The sequence below is a fragment of the Schistocerca serialis genome, chromosome 10 (genome assembly GCF_023864345.2).
Source record: "Schistocerca serialis cubense isolate TAMUIC-IGC-003099 chromosome 10, iqSchSeri2.2, whole genome shotgun sequence".
Lineage (NCBI taxonomy): Eukaryota > Metazoa > Arthropoda > Insecta > Orthoptera > Acrididae > Schistocerca > Schistocerca serialis.
Window position 1 is genome coordinate 194,375,460 of NC_064647.1, and position 25,449 is coordinate 194,400,908.

General features: G+C 39.4%; 1 protein-coding gene across 3 annotated transcripts in view; it reads right to left on the reverse strand.

Annotated features, from left to right (window-relative positions):
* Nucleotides 1–17,027: 17,027 nt before the first annotated feature.
* Nucleotides 17,028–25,449, reverse strand: part of LOC126425025 (uncharacterized) — a 52,041-nt gene continuing 43,619 nt past the window's right edge. For all 3 annotated transcript variants that reach the window (XM_050087936.1, XM_050087935.1, XM_050087934.1), the window contains exon 5: nucleotides 17,028–18,649. In XM_050087936.1, the coding sequence (XP_049943893.1) occupies nucleotides 18,398–18,649 (252 nt within the window). In that variant the 3' untranslated portion in view covers nucleotides 17,028–18,397. The remainder of the gene's footprint in view (nucleotides 18,650–25,449) is intronic.

Consider the following 25,449-nt stretch of genomic DNA (forward strand, 5'->3'; position numbering starts at 1 on the left):
AATTGGAAAGCCCCTGGAAATGATAAAATAGCACATTTCTGGTTAAAGAAGTTCACCTCAACACATTCACATCTAACTAAATTATTTAACAGTTACATTGCAGACCCATACACATTCCCTGATACACTTACACACGGAATAACATATCTGAAACCTAAAGATCAAGCAGACACAGCGAACCCAGCTAAATATCGCCCCATAACATGCCTACCAACAATATACAAAATATTAACTTCAGTCATTAAACAGAAATTAATGACACATACAACACAGAACAAAATTATAAATGAAGAACAAAAAGGCTGTTGCAAAGGAGCACGAGGATGTAAAGAGCAACTGATAATAGATGCAGAGGTGACATATCAAGCTAAAACTAAACAAAGGTCGCTACACTACACATACATTGATTACCAAAAAGCTTTTGATAGTGTACCCCACTCATGGTTACTACAAATATTGGAAATATACAAAGTAGATCCTAAATTGATACAGTTCCTAAACATAGTAATAAAAAATTGTAAAACCACACTTAAAATCCAAACAAATTCAAATAATATCACATCACAGCCAATACAGATTAAGTGTGGAATATACCAAGGAGACTCATTAAGTCCTTTCTGGTTCTGCCTTGCTCTGAACCCACTATCCAACATGCTAAATAATACAAATTATGGATACAATATTACTGGAACATACCCACACAAAATCACACATTTGCTATACATGGATGATCTAAAACTACTGGCAGCAACAAATCAACAACTCAACCAATTACTAAAGATAACAGAAGGATTCAGCAATGATATAAGTATGGCTTTTGGAACAGACAAATGTAAGAAAAATAGCATAGTCAAGGGAAAACACACTAAACAAGAAGATTACATATTGGATAACCACAGCGACTGCATAGAAGTGATGGAAAAAACGGATGCCTATAAATATCTAGGATACAGACAAAAAACAGGAATAGATAATACAAATATTAAAGAAGAACTAAAAGAAAAATATAGACAAAGACTAACAAAAATACTGAAAACAGAATTGACAGCAAGAAACAAGACAAAAGCTATAAATACTTATGCCATACCAATATTGACCTACTCATTTGGAGTAGTGAAATGGAGTGACACAGACCTAGAAGCACTCAATACACTTACACGATCACAATGCCACAAATATAGAATACATCACATACATTCAGCAATAGAAAGATTCACATTAAGCAGAAAGGAAGGAGGAAGGGGATTTATCGACATAAAAAACCTACATTATGGACAGGTAGACAATTTAAGAAAATTCTTTCTAGAACGAGCAGAAACTAGCAAAATACACAAGGCAATCACTCATATAAATACATCGGCTACACCACTGCAATTTCATAACCACTTCTACAACCCTTTAGATCACATAACATTAACAGATACGAAGAAAGTAAATTGGAAAAAGAAAACACTTCATGGCAAGCACCCGTATCATCTAACACAGCCACACATCGATCAAGACGCATCCAACACATGGCTAAGAAAAGGCAATATATACAGTGAGACAGAAGGATTCATGATTGCAATACAGGATCAAACAATAAACACCAGGTATTACAGCAAGCATATTATTAAAGATCCCAATACCACAACGGATAAATGCAGACTTTGTAAACAACAAATAGAAACAGTAGATCACATCACAAGTGGATGTACAATACTAGCAAATACAGAATTCCCCAGAAGACATGACAATGTCGCAAAAATAATACATCAACAGCTTGCCTTACAACATAAACTTTTAAAACAACACGTTCCTACATACAAGTATACACCACAAAATGTACTGGAGAATGATGAATACAAATTATACTGGAACAGAACCATTATAACAGATAAAACAACGCCACATAACAAACCTGACATCATACTCACCAATAAAAAGAAGAAATTAACACAACTAATCGAAATATCCACACCCAATACAACAAATATACAAAAGAAAACAGGAGAAAAAATTGAAAAATACATCCAACTGGCTGAGGAAGTCAAAGACATGTGGTATCAGGATAAAGTTGACATCATACCAATTACACTATCAACTACAGGAGTCATACCACACAATATCCACCAGTACATCAATGCAATACAGCTACATCCAAACATATATATACAACTACAGAAATCCGTAATTATTGATACATGTTCAATTACCCGAAAGTTCCTAAATGCAATATAACACGTACCGTACAGTTAAAAGGAAGTGACGCTTGATCAAGGTCCGTGTCACTCCATTTTTAATCAGACTTAACGTCTGAGAAAGTGAAAGAAGAAAATAATAATAATAATAATAATAATAATAATAATGTGGTAGAGAGTTGCATGTTTGCAGTTAGAAGATGTAGATCTTTTTAACCTACAGATCCTCATGCAAAATGTTATAAAATGCAGACAGTCCTCTTCAGTCATTGTCCAGATTCTAAGCTTATTTCTTGAAACAAACTCTGAACAGCAGTCACAAGTGATTTTCTGTATCAGAGGGTTTGTTTTATTTAGCTTACCACCCCCCACCGCCAATTGTAAACAGTTTCTTTGGTCCGTGAAGAGGCATCAACAAGTTTCTGCAAATGACACAAACAATTACACAGGCCAACAATGGAAAAACTTTTTTGTTGAAAATATCTTATTATTATGTTTTTTTAGGGTTGTTGTTGTTGTGGTCTTCAGTCCTGAGACTGGTTTGATGCAGCTCTCCATGCTACTCTATCCTGTGCAAGCTTTTTCATCTTCCAGTACCTACTGCAACCTACATCCTTCTGAATCTGCTTTGTGTATTCATCTCTTGGTCTCCCTCTACGATTTTTACCCTCCACGTTCCCCTCCAATACTAAATTGGTGATCCCTTGATGCCTCAGAACATGTCCTACCAACCGATCCCTTCTTCTGGTCAAGTTGCGCCACAAACTTCTCTTCTCCCCAATCCTATTCAATACTTCCTCATTAGTTATGTGATCTACCCATCTAATCTTCAGCATTCTTCTGTAGCACCACATTTCGAAAGCTTCTATTCTCTTCTTGTCCAAACTATTTATCGTCCATGTTTCACTTCCATACATGGCTACACTCCATACAAATACTTTCAGAAATGACTTCCTGACACTTAAATCAATACTGGATGTTAACAAATTTCTCTTCTTCAGAAACGCTTTCCTTGCCATTGCCAGCCTACATTTTATATCCTCTCTACTTCGACCATCATCAGTTATTTTGCTCCCCAAATAGCAAAACTCCTTTACTACTTTAAGTGCCTCATTTCCTAATCTAATTCCCTCAGCATCACCCGACTTAATTAAACTACATTCCATTATCCTTGTTTTGCTTTTGTTGATGTTCATCTTATATCCTCCTTTCAAGACACTGTCCATTCCATTCAACTGCTCTTCCAAGTCCTTTGCCGTCTCTGACAGAATTACAATGTCATCGGCGAACCTCAAAGTTTTTATTTCTTCTCCATGAATTTTAATACCTACTCCGAATTTTTCTTTTGTTTCCTTTACTGCTTGCTCAATATACAGATTGAATAACATCGGGGAGAGGCTACAACCCTGTCTTACTCCCTTCCCAACCACTGCTTCCCTTTCATGTCCTTCAACTCTTATAACTGCCATCTGGTTTCTGTACAAATTGTAAATAGCCTTTCGCTCCCTGTATTTTACCCCTGCCACCTTTAGAATTTGAAAGAGAGTATTCCAACAAAGAGATAGAGGGGCTGGCCAGTACTTACCTCAGCTCAGTACAGCCGATAGATACAAATAAAACAGAACTGAAAATTTACATTCCTAGCTTTCGGAACTTTGTTCCTTCATCAGGGAGGAGAGAGGGGAAAAAAGGGAAGAAGGGAAAGTGGATTCAGTTACTCACAACCCAGGTTATGAAGCAACAGGGAAAGGTAAACAGGGAGGGTAGCAAGGATGGAGGCATGGTTGTCAGAGGGAAGCCAAAGATATTCTACTGTAAGTACTGTGCCAGCTTCAAACCAAAGAGGATGCATACAGAAGTAAAGAGGTATATAGTATAAAGATAAACACAACTATGTAGGATGAAAAGATGCGTGAATGGCTAAAGAGGAAAGGGAAAGAGGAGAAGACTGAAGAGTGAATGGGAGTGAGGTTGTTTAACGTAGGTTCAGTCCAGGGGGATGGCGGGATGAAAGAATGTGTTGGAGTGCAAGTTCCCATCTCCGCAGTTCAGAGGGACTGGTGTTGGGTGGGAGAAGCCAAATGGCACATACGGTGTAGCAGGTTCCTAGGTCCCTAGAATTATGCTGGAGGGCATGCTCCGCTACTGGGTATTGGGCATCTCCTAGGCAGACAGTTCGTCTGTGTCCGTTCATGCGCTCAGCCAGTTTGGTTGTTGTCATGCCGATGTAAAAGGCTGTGCAGTGCAGGCATGTCAGTTGATAAATGACATGTGTAGTTTCACATGTAGCCCTGCCTTGAATTGTGTATGTTTTACCAGTAGCGGGGCTGGAGTAGGTGGTTGTGGGGGGATGCATGGGGCAGGTTTTGCAGCGGGGTCGGTTACAGGGGTTGGAACCGCTGGGTAGAGAAGGTAGTCTGGGAATATTGTAGGGTTTAACAAGGATGTTACGGAGGTTAGGGGGGCGACGAAAGGCAACTCTGGGTGGTGTGGGGAGAATTTTGTCAAGGGATGATCTCATTTCAGGGGTTGACTTGAGAAAGTCATATCCCTGGCGGAGTAATTTGTTGATGTTTTCGAGGCCAGGATAATATTGGGTGACAAGGGGGATGCTTCTGTGTGGTCTGGGGGTAGGAACTTTGTTGTTGGATGGGGAGGAATGTATTGCTCGGGAAATCTGTTTGTGGACAAGGTCTGCAGGATAGTTGCGGGAGAGGAAAGCACTGGTCAGGTTATTGGTGTAGTTGTTGAGGGATTCGTCACTGGAGCAGATACGTTTGCCACGAATACCTAGGCTGTAGGGAAGGGAGCGTTTGATGTGGAAAGGATGGCAGCTATCAAAGTGAAGGTACTGTTGTTTGTTTGTGGGTTTGATATGGACAGAGGTGTGGATGTGAGCTTCAACAAGATGAAGGTCAACATCCAGGAAGGTGGCTTGGGTTTTGGAGAAGGACCAGGTGAAATTCAGATTCGAAAAGGAGTTGAGGTTATGGAGGAAATTAAGGAGTGTTTCTTCACCATGAGTCCAGACCACAAAGATGTCATCTATAAACCTATACCAGGCCAGGGGAAGCAGCTGTTGGGTCTTCAAGAAAGCCTCCTCCATGCGGCCCATGAAGAGGTTGGCATAGGAGGGAGCCATCCTGGTTCCCATGGCCGTTCCCCTGATTTGTTTGTAGGTCTGGCCTTCAAAAGTGAAGTAATTATGGGTGAGGATGAAGTTGGTAAGTGTGATAAGGAACGAGGTTTTTGGAAGATCTTCGGGTGGGCGTTGGGAGAGGTAGTGCTCAAGGGCAGAGAGACCATGGGTATGTGGGATGTTTGTGTAAAGGGATGTAGCATCTATGATGACAAGAAAGGTTTCAGGTGGGAGAGGAATGGGAATGGATTTGAGGCGTTCTAGGAAGTGGTTTGTGTCTTTGATGTAGGATGGGAGTCTGTGGGTGATAGGTTGTAGGTGCTGGTCTACCAGAGCTGAGATACGTTCGGTTGGGGATTTGAAGCCTGCTACAATGGGACGGCCAGGATGGTTCTCTTTGTGGATTTTGGGTAATAGGTAGAAGGTAGGGGTACGTGGCTCAGGTGGAGTGAGTAAGTCTATGGAAGCTGTTGTGAGGCCTTGTGAGGGACCTTGGATTTTTAGGATTTTTTGCAGCTCAGTCTGGATGAAGGGAATGGGATCCTGGGTAACAGCTTTGTAGGTTGAGGTGTCAGAGAGTTGACGCAGTCCTTCTGCCACATACTCCACACGGTCAAGTACGACAGTTGTGGAGCCTTTATCCGCCGGGAGGATGACAATAGAGCGGTCTATTTTCAGCTCCCTAATGGCACGGGATTCAGCTGGGGTGATGTTGGGGGTTGTCGGGATGTTCTTCAAGAAGGACTGGGAGGCAACACTGGATGTGAGGAATTCCTGAAATGTCTGCAAGGGATGGTTTTGGGGGAGGGGAGGAGGATCCCTTTGAGAAGGCAGTCGGAACTGTTCTAGACAGGGTTCAACACTGGGTCTAGTACTTGGGGGCTGTGTTTGGGTAGTGAAGTGATATTTCCAGTTGAGGTTCCGGGTGAATGAGAGGAGATCTTTAACCAGGGCAGTGTGGTTGAATTTAGGTGTGGGGCTAAAGGTTAAGCCTTTTGATAGAACAGATGTCTCTGGAGGAGAGAGGGATCTGGATGAGAGGTTTAGGACTGAATTGGGACTGGTGATATGTGGCATTTGACTGTGGTTATAGTTGAGAATTGGTCTGTGTGGGGTATGTGCTGGGATGGGGAGATTGAGTAGGGTGGCTAGGCTAGGTTTGTTGGCTATGAGGGGGGTTTGTTGAAGGTTCTGTTGTGGTTGGTGTTTGTGAGGGATAGGGAGAGGGACCCCACTTCTTAGGTGTTGCACTAGCACTGTGGATAGCTTTTTCAGGTGGTGTATGGCATGGAACTCAAGTTTGCAGCTGGCTTCTAGGATGATGTTCCTCAGTGTGTTCTCCAAGCAAGGGTTTGAGAGGTGGAGGACTTTGAAGAGAGATAGGAGCTGTTGGGAGTGGTGGTTACATGAAGTAGTGTAGAGATTCAGGACAAGTTGGGTAAGGGCTAAGGATTGAAGGTTCTGGAAGTCTAGGAGAGACTGGTGGAAGGAGGAATTGCACCCGGAGATGGGAACTTTTAAGGTGAGCCCTTTAGGGGTAATTCCAAAGGTTAAGCAGGACTGGAGGAAAAGTATGTGGGATTGCAGTTTGGCTACGGTGAATGCATGTTTCCGGAATGAATGTAAATAATGTGGTATAGGATTAGGGTACATAGTGGGTAACTGGTGGGTAGGGAAATTAAATAACTAAAGTTGAAATAGTAATCATAAGAAGGAGTAAAACACGGAGGGAAGGACGAGAAGGAAAGAAATTGTGTTGGTAATGTTCAATACCAAAGGAAGACCACTAAATAAGAAAAATACGGAAAAAGTTGAGCAGACCAAGCAAGTATGTCCAGATCAGGGGAAAAATAACACACGTAGTTCAAAAACAGAGATAGCGAGTGGCGAAAAAAGATCGCGCGTGCCGCAAAAGCGATCGCGCGTGCCGCAAAAAAGATCGCACGTGCCGCAAAAGCGATCGCGCGTGCCGCAAAAAAGATCGCGCGTGCCGCAAAAAAGATCGCGGGTGCCGCAAAAAAGATCGCGGGTGGGGCAGAAATGTCCCAAAAAATTTTTCTTGTGGCGGAGAAAGATAGCCAATGGCACAAAAATATCGCCACCAACAAGAAATCGACGGAAATGGATGATACTGGTAGGTGTGGAAGAGATTGTTGGCAGTGATTGTTGGCTGGGAAACAGCGAATAACGAACGTTAAAACTATGGAATGTTGAATAAATAAATCAATAAATAAAAAAGAGAAGAGGACTATAAACGCAACAAGATAATAGGAGGAAGATGAATCTAGCACAGTTGGTGACGAAAATATTTATTTATGTATATATAAAACACTGAAGAAGCCATTCACACATCTTTTCATCCTACATAGTTGTGTTTATCTTTATACTATATACCTCTTTACTTCTGTATGCATCCTCTTTGGTTTGAAGCTGGCACAGTACTTACAGTAGAATATCTTTGGCTTCCCTCTGACAACCATGCCTCCATCCTTGCTACCCTCCCTGTTTACCTTTCACTGTTGCTTCATAACCTGGGTTGTGAGTAACTGAATCCACTTTCCCTTCTTCCCTTTTTTCCCCTCTCTCCTCCCTGATGAAGGAACAAAGTTCCGAAAGCTAGGAATGTAAATTTTCAGTTCTGTTTTATGTGTATCTATCGGCTGTACTGAGCTGAGGTAAGTACTGGCCAGCCCCTCTATCTCTTTGTTAGTATTTGTTTCACATCTTATATGAGATTTTCCATTAATCATTCAAAGAGAGTATTCCAGTCAACATTGTCAAAAGCTTTCTCTAAGTCTACAAATGCTAGAAACGTAGGTTTGCCTTTCCTTAATCTTTCTTCTAAGATAAGTCGTAAGGTCAGTATTGCCTCATGTGTTCCAGTGTTTCTACGGAATCCAAACTGATCTTCCCCGAGGTTGGCTTCTACTAGTTTTTCCATTCGTCTGTAAAGAATTCGTGTTAGTATTTTGCAGCTGTGACTTATTAAGCTGATAGTTCGGTAATTTTCACATCTGTCAACACCTGCTTTCTTTGGGATTGGAATTATTATATTCTTCTTGAAGTCTGAGGGTATTTCGCCTGTCTCATACATCTTCCTCACCAGATGGTAGAATTTTGTCAGGACTGGCTCTCCCACGGCCGTCAGTAGTTCCAATGGAATATTGTCTACTCCGGGGGCTTTGTTTCGACTCAGGTCTTTCAGTGCTCTGTCAAACTCTTCATGCAGTATCATATCTCCCATTTCATCTTCATCTACATCCTCTTCCATTTCCATAATATTGTCCTCAAGTACATCGCCCTTGTATAGACCCTCTATATACTCCTTCCACCTTTCTGCTTTCCCTTCTTTGCTTAGAACTGGGTTTCCATCTGAGCTCTTGATATTCATACAAGTCGTTCTCTTATCTCCAAAGGTCTCTTTAATTTTCCTGTAGGCGGTATCTATCTTACCCCTAGTGAGATAGGCCTCTACATCCTTACATTTGTCCTCTAGCCATCCCTGCTTAGCCATTTTGCACTTCCTGTCGATCTCATTTTTGAGACGTTTGTATTCCTTTTTGCCTGTTTCACTTACTGCATTTTTATATTTTCTCCTTTCATCAATTAAATTCAATATTTCTTCTGTTACCCAAGGATTTCTACTAGCCCTCGTCTTTTTACCTACTTGATCCTCTGCTGCCTTCACTACTTCATCCCTCAAAGCTACCCATTCTTCTTCTACTGTATTTATTTCCCCCATTCCTGTCAATTGCTCCCTTATGCTCTCCCTGAATCTCTGTACAACCTCTAGTTCTTTTAGTTTATCCAGGTCCCATCTCCTCAAATTCCCACCTTTTTGCAGTTTCTTCAGTTTTAATCTACAGGTCATAACCAATAGATTGTGGTCAGAGTCCACATCTGCCCCTGGAAATGTCTTACAATTTAAAACCTGGTTCCTAAATCTCTGTCTTACCATTATATAATCTATCTGATACCTTTTAGTATCTCCAGGGTTCTTCCATGTATACAACCTTCTTTCATGATTCTTAAACCGAGTGTTAGTTATGATTATGTTGTGCTCTGTGCAAAATTCTACCAGGCGGCTTCCTCTTTCATTTCTGTCCCCCAATCCATATTCACCTACTATGTTTCCTTCTCTCCCTTTTCCTACACTCGAATTCCAGTCACCCATGACTATTAAATTTTCGTCTCCCTTCACAATCTGAATAATTTCTTTTATTTCATCATACATTTCTTCAATTTCTTCATCATCTGCAGAGCTAGTTGGCATATAAACTTGTACTACTGTAGTAGGTGTGGGCTTCGTATCTATCTTGGCCACAATAATGCGTTCACTATGCTGTTTGTAGTAGCTTACCCGCATTCCTATTTTCCTATTCATTATTAAACCTACTCCTGCATTACCCCTATTTGATTTTGTGTTTATAACCCTGTAGTCACCTGACCAGAAGTCTTGTTCCTCCTGCCACCGAACTTCACTAATTCCCACTATATCTAACTTCAACCTATCCATTTCCCTTTTTAAATTTTCTAACCTACCTGCCCGATTAAGGGATCTGACATTCCACGCTCCGATCCGTAGAACGCCAGTTTTCTTTCTCCTGATAACGACATCCTCTTGAGTAGTCCCCGCCCGGAGATCCGAATGGGGGACTATTTTACCTCCGGAATATTTTACCCAAGAGGACGCCATCATCATGTAATCATACAGTAAAGCTGCATCCCCCCGGGAAAAATTACGGCTGTAGTTTCCCCTTGCTTTCAGCCGTTCGCAGTACCGGCACGGCAATGCCATTTTGGTTTTTAGGGTGGGTAATCCAAATATTATACTTAAAAAAAACTGTGTCACCCACCATTTCTTCACATTTTACAATTAAATTTATTAAATTAAATAATTTTTTTAAAGAACATAACAGCTTTTATATAGTTAAAATAATATAAAAAGGAGGTGTAGTGAATGTAGATGACATTGGTAGAGCACTGCTGAAAAACATTTGCTGGCAAAAATGGTAGATTCTATTTTTGTGTTAATGGATGGTGTATTTTTTACTGTTAACCTAACCTCACTTTCCGGTTTCCTGTCCATGTGCTCAGTACAATGTCTAATCGTGGTTGTAAAAACACTGCTGATAGTTTTTGTTATACTTGTGGTGAATTTGTGATTAAAAACACAAAGAAACATTACAGACTTTGTGAAAAAGGTTTAGCTATCATACTTTGGATCTAAACTTGGTGATCAAGATAAATCTTGGGTGCTGCATAAGGAATGTTATGCATGTGTTGAAGATCTTAGAAAATGGTCCAAAAAGGAGAAAAAAGCATTTAGATTTGCTGTTCCTATGATAAGGAGGGAGCCAAGAAATCATTCCAATGATTGCTACTTTTGCACTGTTAATATTACTGGCCGTAATTTGAAAAACAATAAGGTAATAAGCTACCCTAACCTTCCATCCGCCACCGGACCAGTAGGGCATGGTGTAGATTTGCTGGTTCCTGAACCACCATATGATTTAAATTATATTCCAGCATAAGTATTTTCTGATGTACAATCTGATTTAGATGAACCAGTTGATGATAATTCCATTGTAATACAGAAAGCCTAGAGCCCAAATTGTTTACTCAGACCAGGCTTAATGATTTGGTTAGGGATCTGAGCTTAACGAAAGGAAAAGCTGAATTTCTTGGCTCTAGATCAAAAGAAAAGTGGCACTTGGAACCAGCATATACATTTATAGAAAGAGAGGGCAGCAATTTTCCAAGCTTTTTCAACAAGGTGATTTAGTGTACTGCTCAGACATTCCTGGTCTGATGAATGAGTTTGGTATTAAATACCAGACTGAAGGCTGTTTATTGATTCATCCAAAACTAGTTTAAAGGCTGTTTTATTACACAATGATAACATGTATGCATCTAAAAGAAGACATCTTTGTTGGACCTGACATTAGAAAATTGATGTTTGATGTTAACTTTGAATCCACAATGACCTTAAATGAGAAAGAAGCATGGCTGTCATTCAAGCAAGTCATTACAAAGTTCTTAGGACATGAAAAAGACCCACAATATGTTTCTATTATAGCTACAATGTTAAAGAAGTTAAAACTTTTAGGATGTCTAATGAGCCTGAAAGTTCACTTTTTGAACAGTCACCTTGATTACTTCCCGGACAATATGGGAGATGTTAGTGAGGAGCAAGGAGAGCGTTTTCACCAGGACATTAAAGTGATTGAAAAATGCTACCAAGGCCACTGGAACACCAATGTGATGGGGGACTACTGTTGGTAACTTCACCCAGAAGTTCAGCAAGCGACTCATCATAGAAAAAGTTACAAATGAAGCTTCAAAGAAAAAAGAGAAAGAATATACAAACCAGTTCCAGCTGACAAGTGAAACCTCTATTAACACATATGATTATTTTAAGTGGCTTACTGTAAATACAAACCATGCTTATGTTGTAACAAAGCGTTTCATTAATTTCCCCATTTACGGTATAGCATAGGATTTTTATGCAGGGTTATTACAAATGATTGAAGCGATTTCACAGCTCTACAATAACTTTATTATTTGAGATATTTTCACAATGCTTTGCACACACATACAAAAATTCAAAAAGTTTTTTTAGGCATTCACAAATGTTCGATATGTGCGCCTTTAGTGATTCGGCAGACATCAAGCCGATAATCAAGTTCCTCCCACACTCGGCGCAGCACGTCCCCATCAATGAGTTCGAAAGCATCGTTGATGCGAGCTCGCAGTTCTGGCACGTTTCTTGGTAGAGGAGGTTTAAACACTGAATCTTTCACATAACCCCACAGAAAGAAATCGCATGGGGTTAAGTCGGGAGAGCATGGAGGCCATGACATGAATTGCTGATCATGATCTCCACCACGACCGATCCATCGGTTTTCCAATCTCCTGTTTAAGAAATGCCGAACATCATGATGGAAGTGCGGTGGAGCACCATCCCGTTGAAAGATGAAGTTGGCGCTGTCAGTCTCCAGTTGTGGCATGAGCCAATTTTCCAGCATGTCCAGATACACGTGTCCTGTAACGTTTTTTTACACAGAAGAAAAAGGGGCCGTAAACTTTAAACTGTGAGATTGCACAAAACATGTTAACTTTTGGTGAATTGCGAATTTGCTGCATGAATGCGTGAGGATTCTCTACCGCCCAGATTCGCACATTGTGTCTGTTCACTTCACCATTAAGAAAAAATGTTGCTTCATCACTGAAAACAAGTTTCGCACTGAACGCATCCTCTTCCATGAGCTGTTGCAACCGCGCCGAAAATTCAAAGCGTTTGACTTTGTCATCGGGTGTCAGGGCTTGTAGCAATTGTAAACGGCAAGGCTTCTGCTTTAGCCTTTTCCGTAAGATTTTCCAAACCGTCGGCTGTGGTACGTTTAGCTCCCTGCTTGCTATATTCATCGACTTCCGCGGGATACGCGTGAAACTTGCCCGCACGCGCTCAACCGTTTCTTCGCTCACTGCAGGCCGACCCGTTGATTTCCCCTTACAGAGGCATCCAGAAGCTTTAAACTGCGCATACCATCGCCGAATGGAAATAGCAGTTGGTGGATCTTTGTTGAATTTCGTCCTGAAGTGTCATTGCACTGTTATGACTGACTGATGTGAGTGCATTTCAAGCACGACATATGCTTTCTCGTCTCCTGTCGCCATTTTGTCTCACTGCGCTCTCGAGCGCTCTGGCGGCAGAAACCTGAAGTGCGGCTTCAGCCGAACAAAACTTTATGAGTTTTTCTATGTATCTGTAGTGTGTCGTGACCATATGTCAATGAATGGAGCTACAGTGAATTTATGAAATCGCTTCAATCATTTGTAATAACCCTGTACTATATAACAAAAAGCATATTGCTCAAAAACTATGGGTTATACAAAAAAAACTAAGGCAAGATTTGCATTCAGCTCATAAAAATCTGTAAAAATCAGCTATCAAAGTAAAAAAAGGTTTTTTTTTTTTAATTTTTTGTTGGCCTGTTTTATCTGAGTTCGATCTTAATTGTATGTTGTGAAGAAGGAATTAACTAAGACTGACTCAAGGTGTACACTATTAATTCAACATCTTTGGTAGGTCACTAATTTGCACAATGTTATACTTCTCTTTTCTCAGAACCCATGCACAACATTTCTAGCTGCATAAAAGGACACGTCTTTAGTAAACTGCTCATTCAGAGTCAATAGACTGATTTAACTTTCTGCAGTGCAAGACCACTGTTTGCGGTCAACAGGGAGTCGCTCATTAATATGACACTGGAAATAGTGCCTTGGTAATGCTAGCAGTCTCCTAAATTTTCTGCTGTTATCAGACCAAGTACAAAGACTCTTTTGTACTCTTGGGGTTTTGGCAACACAGCATACTGATGCATATGAGATACAGTCACAAAGTTTCAGTCATCACCTCAAAAATTGTTACTTGATTAATTTTTTGTTCGTTTGCAGATACACATCTGCAGTCCCAGTTCACACCGAAATCTGAATGAATATTCAAGTGATAATATAGAGATTGTTTTCATTAAGTACCATGTTTGCAATGTGATTATGTATTGTTCATCTTTGTTTTCTTTTTTTTCTAGTTAAGCAGTTATAAATGAAAAATTTTGAAACAGACACGATAACTTTCATTCAGTACATAAACTCCTTGTCTACATTTCAATATCATAGACATGTAAGTCCGTGTGTTAATTGGTTCCGGACATCAGCTAAGTTTTAATCATCACTGGAAAATGCAATCAGATTAAGCCAACCTAAAAAATAATTTGTCATATTCACTGGATAAATAGTAAACACACTCCCCACCCCCACCCCCATAGGTCCTCTGCATGTCTGGGACACTTGGATATATCATGAGCGCAAACATTCAGTGGCAGCTGAACACACTGAACAAACAATTACTAATTGAAGTGCCTCTTAAAGAGGTGTCAACAAAGAATGCCAGTGAAGAAAACCTGATGGTTTGAGAAATTTATTTAGAAAAATATAGGATGTTAGAAAATTATTTTTGCATACAAGGACAGAATGCAAAAAGAGAAACAATTACTTGGAAAATATGTTTATTGGCTCCATTGTTCATCTTGCATGATTTGTGTAACTACTGGATAGCAAAGACTGAAAAATATTTGTCTTATTTTACAAAATTCACATCAGTCATTCACATAATTTATGTTTCGTAGGCTCTCTTTGTTTTACACAGTTTTCCTAGTGCCAAGACATAATTATAGCTGCACTCAGTTGTAAGCACACACTGCCTTTATTTTATTACTATACACCACTGTGGTACATACCTTGATGAAAATATAGGTAACCAACTTTGAAACATTACAGCCATAGACTGAAGCTAACCTCAGCAGTAATTAATGACAAATATTGCTACTGCCATAAGCACAAGTGAATTTTTCTGAGCGAAATACAGTGAATCTTATGTGCTTTTAATTATTACCCATTCCCAATTCAACAACATAAATTTGGAAATATGATCAACTTATTTATGTGCCTACTATGGCTCAACACTGCATTATACAGGGAGTGGCTTTTTTTTTGTTTTTAAGATTTCATGGTACCCTTCTCCTTCAGGATTTTAAACTATCACATTCCTTTGCTTTATTTCTTTGTTTGTGAGAAACTTCTATGTAGACATTCTACACATCAAGCAAAATTTATTTCATGATTGCCCTTCTCCAGCATATATAGTGAAATAATTTAGTGTGTATTGTAATCTACATTCAAACTGGAAATTTAAGTTGTCTTGAGGATAATCAAAACATCATAATTTTAAAAAATATTGATAAGAATAGATTTAAGATATGAAAAATAGTTGTAAAAGTTTAATAATAGTACAAAGAACACTTAAAAGTATGCCATAAAAACAATGGAGGCCAAAAATGTCTTGAATAACTAACACAGTCAACAGGACAAAGTCATATACAATTAGACACCAATCAGTTACAAAAGAATGATCACACTATTTATGACACTCAAGAATGAGCAGGAAAATGGCTATTTTGATGTAGTTAAGTCGTGAATCTTTAGTGGCAGGACCTCTGAAAAATAAATAAATTATTTTGAGTAACTGGATAGCTGCTTTAATTTTTCCACTCACTTTGCAGAGGTGGGAAAATATTTCTGGAACAATGCAATGTTTTCTGCAAAGCAATTGAGTGAAGTAATTCAATGGTCCATCTTATTAACCCCCAAAAGAAACCACAAAATGCCACAGCAATTATTCAAATTATTCTAACAATAATTACTTCTCCTCTTTCAATAAACACAACATTCAACATTACAAGAAGTCATCAACAAAACAACAGTATTATAACATCTGAACAAATCACTGTCCCCCTCTTACAATCTCATAGAAGCATCAGAACACCACCATCACAATATGTTTTCAGAATACAATATGTTTCACACATGTTGCCCAACAACTTGGTAATTATGTTTAACACCTCAGTAACCAAGGCACCTGACAAGAACAATCACTCATTAATTAGTTATATTAACTCATTGCTCACTGTTAATTTAATGATGTTATCATGTATGTATTAGTGTAAAAGTTTGATGTTGGTTATATGCCTTTATAATTTAAATGCTGCATTTAAAACGGGCAGCTGTGGTTCTGTTAATAGGAACCAGCCATACTATTATATAACTTGTATTTCATCTGTTTTATGTTTTAAGTCCATTAACTGGATAGATCATCTCACTTCAGATATAAAGATATGCGGGTCATTTCACGAGTTGTTGTGAAGTAGTTTACTCTTGTGATAAAACTGCAGTCAGAAAATTCACTAAATATGGCACAATTCTGCTGTAATGGTCTTCAAAAGGTAAGGGGGTAGCTATTAATTTATTTGTTAATGTAAATAGTTTTATTAAACACACAATAATAATTCAGAAGTATATCATAGAGGTATACTTCAAATTAGTCCCCAGATTTACCAGTGACGGGTGTTTAACAACACAAGCTGACTGTTACATCAATCACTGACTGACAAGTTAATTAATAACATGGAGAAGTAATATTCCTACTGTTAAATTTCAATAAATTCCTTCCTCCTCAGAGAAAGACCAGGAACACTTTCTGACACACTTCTAGCTGCCAGTTCACAAACACGTGGTATTCATTTGTGTGTGGCATACACATGACCAGATGTGTCTACAAACCTTAAGAGTTACCACATGTTCAGAATACACAGCATTGTTGTCACTTACAAGGAGGCTCCAACAAAGTATCCCATAAGGATAGGTCAGTATTCTGGGTGGTGACAGAAATGGTAATTTGAAGCAAAAATTTCCTTATAGGCATATGCTCTGAATCAGGTTAGTCCTCAGAAAACGCTTATCATAATTATCAATTGTTTTATTGTAATGTTTGTTGTAATTGATTATTTTTCAGGTTTTCTACTGTTCAAGCTAAGTTTTTATGAAATCCACTGTGGCTTTCATTGCATTTTGTGCAATGCATCTCTGCACTGACATTAGCACAGTCATGTCTGTGATGCAACATATCAGTTTATCTCCTATATATCATTTCCTTTATGGATTTAAACGTTCACCTGATCCCGTAAATAGAAAAATAAGTTGGAGATCCTGGTGGATGGTAATGGTAATGCCACAACCAATGCACCAGTTACGGAAAATACTGCTGAGGAATCTCGCCGCCCCCCCCCCCTCCTCACCCCCCCCCCCCCACACACACACACTTGCACACTTGGGTAAAATGCTAGAAGTACGAGTCATTCTTTGTATGCGTAAATACACACTGTTTTTGCACATTTTTAGTGACCACCTACACAGTAAATAAGTAAAGGTTGATATCCATGTCCGTACTCTGCAAACCACTGTGAAGTGTGTGGCTCAGCTACAAAGTCACCATGGTAGCAAATATATTTGGACCACAGATGTTTGGAGAAAGAGGATACACAAACCAAAAAATGCACTTTACTGAGGGCAGGGGGACGTGCATGAAATCCTGAAAACCATTTAGAATATTTGTATTCATCAACACAATCTTCATGCTTCAAATGATCATTTGCCACTGCCCAAAATAATGACATACCATTCTGCATGCACAGATAATAGGATGTGACTACTTGTATCATAAACACAAAAAGAGTGTTGCTCTGTAGAAGTTTGTCAAGCGAGAGACAACAAATATTGGAGGAAACGGCTGAAGTCCACCACCTCGGTAAGAATTTTGCACTAAGTGTAAGGTGAAAGCATTGCAATGTATTCAGTACCAAGAAACAACATAATAGATTCATTTCCACATCCATGATGCATACTGTTAATTTCTCTAATTGGTCTTTTGTAATACCAACCTAGTTATTAAATTGTTCATCTGCACGACTGACATGCTTATTTTTTTGTTGATATTGATCAAGATTAATGCAGTGAAAACCATTGTCACCAATATTCAAGTAACAATGCCTGTGAGAAATTCTGTTGTAATCTTATGTGCTTAAAGATTTCACTTTCATCTTACATACATTCGATATTGTTGGTGGTGGTGGTTGTTGTTGTTTGTGTGTGTGTTTGTTTCACGTAAAGTTTTCTGATAGCTCAGTCTCTCAGGGGCATATCCCAGAAATAAAAGTTTAGAACTTTCTCTATGAATTGCATGGTCATGGTGTCTGTCTGCTGACAACATACTCATTAATTATTTCAATCTGTCGTATGTTTCTACCTCTTATTGGAGTCAGCTTCCACTGAAAATTACAGACTGATACAAGTATCTGACAATATTCTTGGCAACAAACAGAATGCAAATATCATACAGTGAAGGCTACAATACTTCGTTTTTCAAATATCATTCAGTACTTGAGATATAGAATAAATACATTATAAAAATAATACAATACTCAGCAACTCATTGCAGCTGCCAACAATATTTCAGTCACAACAAGAACAGCCTTCTTTGACAATCCAAAGAAGTACTATTACCTCTAATCCTACAGGGTGTATAGCACACACTGCTATAGGATCCTCAGTGTTTCCCTGTGGTGTACATTAAATACTATATTCACAGCACACAAATTTTGTTCAACAAAATAAATGTATACTACGAATCAGATTTAAGCTTCTTGAGAAGTGAGAGAATTTGCTTAGATGCTATATTGGACTCGTAGAGTGACAGCAAGTGGTCCGGGAGAGCCGTATATTTGCGAGCCTCCAGGTCGATGCAGAGAAGTATGTACCAGGCACTGCTGTTTTCTAGTGGGGGCTGTCCCATCAGCAGTTCCCGTGCGCGGATCATTAGCTGAGCTACATCATCTGATGCATGTAGCTGCAGTTTCTCTCCATTCATCACCATCTGCAATCACAGCAGTGATCTCATTATTCACAGAATATCTTAAGATTTGTCTTCAAGCTGAACTGGGGGAGGATACATTTGAGTTCTGGAAAAATGCAGGAACATGTGAAACAGTGCTGATAATACAACTTAAATTTTGGTGAAAAAAAGCATGGCAATGTTTACTGGAATTTGCACTCTGGAATTTTGAAGATAGTAGGGATAAAATACAGAGAGCAAAAGGTTAGCTATAATTTGCATAGGAACCAGACTGCATTCAGAAGAGTGAACCTGGCAAACTACACCATCAGGCAATACAGACTGATGTGTATGATCAGTGTCTTACAAGGCACTCGTTTGAAAATAATATGATACCCAAAATCAGCAGATACCACACTGCAATAAAGACTTTATACTCAGAAGTGAACAACAACTTATTCTAGATAATTTATTATGGCTGCAAAACTATACACAGAGGAAATGTTTGGAAAATACTGCAATGAAACAGCAGCTTCTGCATATTAAATCAGTCTCCAACAACGAAACATCGAGGATGGATTGTAACAATATTATGAGAAGGAAAGTAACTACTCACCAAATAGCAGAGATGCTGAGTCGCAGATAGGCACAACAAAAAATCTCTCACAATTAAAGCTTTCAGCCATGGGCCTTCTTCAACAACGGCCACACGCGCGCACACAAGACTATAGTTTCAGGCAACTGAAAACCACACTGGTTGCCTGAGACTGCAGTTGTGTGTCTGTGCGGGGAGGGGGGGGGGGGGGGGTGTATATCTATTGTTGATGAAGGCCCATGGCTAAAAGCTTTAATTGTGAGAGTCATTTTGTTGTGTCTATCTGTGACTCAGCATCTCCGCTATGGTGAGTAGCAACTTTCCTCCTCAAAATATTGTTAATGCGTTCTCCTATGTTTTAGAAGTTACTGGCATCTGTCAAATTATAATGGTATTTCCAGTTTGATGATGTAACTTTTAAGGATTCCTTAGCTTAGCAAGTTAGCAGTGTACACTTGGTGGCTGTTCTGCTTTGCATTGGTAAATTTTTTGGGGGAGAGAGGAATGTGAAGACGACAGGAACAGGAGCTGACTGAGGGAACAGCATTTACAGCTTTAGGAAGGAGAAAGAACAATAAGCATAATATTTAATGCCTTTTTTTTGTTTAATTGTGCTCTTCTGAAGACAATCTGAGTCATTTAAAGCAACAACAATGCTTTCAACAAACTTTTCGCAGATACCTTCCTTCAGAAAACCATTCTCAGATGCCTCCCTTCAGAAAATTGTTTTCTTTAGATTTTCAGGATGACATATGCACTTAAGTCTGTCTTCCACTGTCACATCATCTACTGCTTCTTCACGTACATTCTGCACATCTTATTTCTGCATATGCAATTTCTTACTAACATTTCTTTCACTAAGGCTCACTATTATCTATCAGGTTGTAATGAAAGTGGAAGCTGCTACCATCTTTAAATCAGAATGCTTCTTCCATCACTGCATTTTCTGTATAAGATTTCGGAATTCTCCACTGTAGTACCAGCCCTCTTTGAAAATGATCTTGTCGTTTTAAGACGTCTGCTAACTTCTGATTTTTGAGATATTTGCCACAGTCATGAAATTCCAATAAAGTACGATGATCAATCTATTTCTGGAAATCGTCCAAATTAGTGACAGTCCTCCGTCAACTAATATCCTTTCATGAAGATTGAAAATTAATTTTGCTGTTGAAGGGATAGTGGCATTTATGCCACATCCCTTCCCACATTTTTTTTTTTTTTTTTTTTTTTTTTTTTTTTTTTTTTTTTTTTTTTTTTGCTATGTTTTAATGCACACACAGGAAGATTTTTTTTAAGGGGGCTTGCTAATAGATAGGGTCACAAAACAGACTCATCGAAGGATGCGCCAGATGATCACATAGATTGATGGCAGGGCGAGTAAGAGCTATATCATACTGGAGCAGAGAGAGAGTGGAGATTATCCTACCACGGTGGGCGCAGAGAAATGTTAATATACTGTTCCAACTATGCTGATGCATTACTTGCACTGAGAACTTGTTAATAATGATTTCAGTATCACCGAATTCATCAGAAAATGATCACTACAAATTTTAGTTACTGTCAGTGCTTATTGATGGGAAGGATAGAGCAATCACAAGTGCACCCTGAGAGGGCAGGTGCCAAACTGCTAAGATAGCTCACTACCAGTCTACAATCGGTTTCCGAGGAGGTAATACATGAATCTGTGTATGAAATCTGATCTCACGTAAAGGCAGAACAGTTTGTTGAGAAATTGCCTTGGATGAAGTGCTTGTGCAATGTTGTGTTAATTCAAGGCAGTCTATGATTACTTTTTGAGGTGGCAACACGAGAACTGGTGTGTGAGGTGCAACTCCGCATCAAGACAGAAGTAGCTGTTATGGTTGCCTCAGAAAACATATTTATGGATCTCATGTTAATTCAACAATCATGTACAGCATTTTTGTGACTTTTGTAGTGCTCAGGAACTAAAGTTTAATGACCAGGAATCTTGTTATGAATATTAATGATGGGCCAGCTCAAGAATTTGTTTTACTAGTTTTGCAATTAATAAAACATACAAAATTAGTAGGCATCCTAACATTTTATGATTCTTATTATCTTTATCATATAAACCTACCCATTTGTCACATCATTATACATTGTTTATGGCATAAATGTTAGAGCTCATGACCGAAGGAGAAGAAACCAAGCAGGATGACAGTTATGGGATACATCTTTTAGAAGATGTGAGGTAAGCAACTGCCTCCAGCTGTGCAAGGGAAAGTGATCAAAAACATTTCTTGCTAAAATCCACCATGTTTGTTAATTCCGACACACCTTTAAGGTGAACGTTTCATTTACTGTAACCCACTGTGTAGTGTATGGGGGGAAGAGGGGGGGGGGGGGTGTCAAATCTGCATTTCTTCTGAGACATAATTTTACCACCGACCCTTACACATAGAAAAAGGTAAAAATCATGAAAATAGCCAAAGCATGAAGCCTGTTATTAACACTTTGAAAGGTAACAAAATTTCTTCCACAACACTAAAAAGTTAATAGTTATATGGGTGCAACCCCAAAAAAAAGGTGCCCTATTTTTGATAGCCGCACTGTTGTGGGTGGCTATGCAGACACAAAGAACAACCTATTGTCATGGGTGACAAAACTTGTGCACTCCACTTTACACCTGAGACAAAACAACAGTCACATGAATGGAGGAATCCCTCCTCACACAAGCTGTGAAAATTCAAACGCAGTCGGCTGGTAAAGGTACGGCAACTGTGTTTTGGGTCTGGAATGGGGTACTGTTGATAGACTTGACTACATGTACAACAATAAAAGCTGACAGGTATTGTGAAACACTGAAAACCTCAGGAGGACAATAGAGAACTGGAGAAGAAGAATTCTTAGCATGGATGTAAGCATTGTTCACAACAATGTGTGCCCAATCATCCCCTTCAAAACCATCAATCTCCTGCAAAACTTTGGTTGGAACGCCGTCAACCACCTACCGCACAGTCCAGACTATGGACTGAACATCTGCCTCCTCTTCTCTAACTTGAAGGAACATTTACCTGGATGGCAGATGGGCTCTGATGACAAAGTGAAAGGTGAGGTTCGATGATTCCCAAAGAGCACTGTATCAAGCTGGTATGATACGGGCATTGTGAAATTGCCTCAGTTTCTACAAAAATTGGTTTTGTGTAACCTTCAACCTTTAAAATGAAAACTATTGTAGAAAATCCAAGAATATAGGAGACCTTACTTTTGGGATTGCCCTCATATGTTTACTCCTAACTGTAACACTTGAATGGCAGCAATGTGGCACAGCTGCTCCTATACCAAGAAAGAGTTATACAAAGGTTCGGAAAGCCTTCAGTGGTGGCTAACAGATCGCAACTACGTTTCTCAATACATCCTGGCCACAATCTGTAGTGGGATTACTCAGACCCAGTGCCCATAGGCAGTCAGCGCAGTAAGGAAATTGGAACAAGACATACCTCATACAAAAATTCAATTTAAAATTTTCTTACAGCATTGGAAGGTCAATGCCCAGACAACAAGTCACTAAACCAGTACATGTACCTCTCAAAAAAGATTCCAAATAACTGACTTGAAGATGTGAAGAGCTAAGTGTTGCTAACCATAAAAAAAGCTCTGAGCTGCTTTTATGCAGACCTACCTACAGCTCGATGCGTAGAAAGTCACCGGTTTTATTCTCACTAGGCAATGTTTTTAAAAAAATTATTTGAATTTTTATTTACTATCAAACTGAAATATTAATTAACAAATACTCAGTTACAATTTTTAATAATGAGTACATTTTTTAGTTTCAATTACTAATCAAACAAAAATGCGAGTATTCTTCGTAATTTAAAATTTGTGTACAGAAATTCCGAATCTAAAAAAGAAAATGTACTTTCATTTCTACAAATTACAAATACATACAAACATGGGGAATGGTACATAGTATTAACAAATGTGCAATGGCTGGGTGGCCCAAAGTAGCTGAGCAACGGCAGTATTAACACACACTTTGATATTTTACATACACAGGCAGCAAGTAGACCACTGTTCCAATGGGCTCCAGAACACTGCTGGACAACAACAGTATGTACCATGAGGGTGCAGTTGCAAAATAATTTGCATTAAGGTTTGAAAACTATCAAAGTATACGAGACACCACATATGTATCTGCTACACAACATGTCCATTTGACAATAAATACAGACTTCCAGTAACTGTAAATAAAAATATATTTGTCTAACAAGAATCAAACCAGGGCTCTAATGATTACAAGACTAGAACACTATGCACACTGTGGTGTCACCGCCAGACACCACACTTGCTAGGTGTAGCCTTTAAATCAGCCGCGGTCCGGTAGTATACGTCGGACCCGTGTGTCGCCTCTGTCAGTGATTGCAGACCGAGCGCCGCCACACGGCAGGTCTAGAGAGACTCCCTAGCACTCTCCCCAGTTGTACAGCCGACTTTGCTAGCGATGGTTCACTGACAAATTACGCTCTCATTTGCCGAGACGACAGTTAGCATAGCCTTCAACTACGTCATTTGCTACGGCCTAGCAAGGCGCCATTATCATTTGCTATTTATCTTGTGATGCATGTACCGTCAGACCGATGTTCACCAATTATGAATTAAAGTTAAGTATTCCAATAGTTACTTACGTTCTCTGCTACTATAAATTCCCTTAACTGTTCCAGACCTCACGCCAGCCTGTGTGAGCTTAAACGCGTGCCTTTCGGCTATCTCCTAGTGGCTTGGCTGTCTTGCCAAGTCACTACACACACAGCAACAGGCTGCTCTTTTTAGCTGGATTGAAATTTTATATAATTAACAGTAACTGAATCTTCACATTTTCAAAGTTATTTCCTTGACTGTTGTAGTACTGCATTACTTAAATGATATCCAGGCACTGACCTTCAAATCCTGCAAGTAGGAATAAAATTGAACATGTCTGAGCAGTCTGCAAAGTCTCCCCATTAGTTACACTCATACTTCATTACATCTGTGGAGCGCAATATTCCTTTTCTTTCACAAACATGAAATATTTGGCATAAGACACTGAGACACAGTACCTCTTCAGTGTCAGAACTCAAATCAGAAACCTTTCTGCATTTCTCTATCAGTTTCCTAATGGGAAAAAAGTTGTTCACAACAAAACGTTAAACAGAAAATGTACATGACCTTGACTGCATCTCTGTGCAGCTGGGCAACTCTTCTACATTTAAGTTGCAGTACTGACATAGTGAGTTCCTGTCACGCATCAGAATGCAGTTTTGTAAACCAATAGTTGGTAACTGCATTTCCAAAAGACACAGTATCTAGTGCAACAGAAAAATGCAAACTGCGCAAGTACTGGAACCTCGTCCCAAACTGATGACAAAGTTGACAACTTTTGTTGATAAAACTACGAAGCGTATGTCTCGAGGTAACTGTAGCAAACAAAACGATGGATTTCCTGCATGGAATTCGTCCATGGACACACTAATTTTATCACACATGTTAATTCACTGAGCAACAGAATTAAAGGATCAGTTTCTTGGAACTCCATAATTCACACACATTGGGCTCATAAGTTTTGAATTTGGCTCATAGGTGCATATGGCATTCCTCTGTAATAGTGCAAAAACAAGACAACGTGCAATGTCATCCTCAGGCTCGACAACACCTCAAATAGCAAGACATCGACACTTGTGGGGAGGGGGAGGGGCTACAGCTCAATAGTTCATGTACTGTGTGAGACGAGTTAATGGTGTCACATAGGCACCATATTGCACCACAATTCTGCCTAATGCCACCGTGGACATGTTACATGATCGGAAGGATGTCATGGCCCCTCTTATCTACATTTCATCACTTCTTTTGACACTTCTAAGAAGAGGTTAGAATCCTGATGCCCAGTGTTGAAACCACACGGTTTTCTTATGAATGGCTGATGAAAACATTCCAGAACTGTCACGAAAAGATGCATTAATGGGCTTCAATAAAACCACCCCTTTTTCTGGAGCACTTACTCCCACATATCTGGTGGTCAAAAACGACAGTTCGCAGTATGATTAGCAACACGAAAATGTTCTTCATGAACTCTGACACCGCTGACACCTCGGACATTTCAACCCTTCTCTTGGGACATTGTGGGACTGCATTTCCTTTGAATGTGACTGCACTCGTTTGGAGCTCAGCATGACCACAATTTTTGCTCTCGTGTGCAGGTTGGAAGCACAAGCAGCCAAGGGCACTCATGCTTTTTTTCAGCACTCCTATT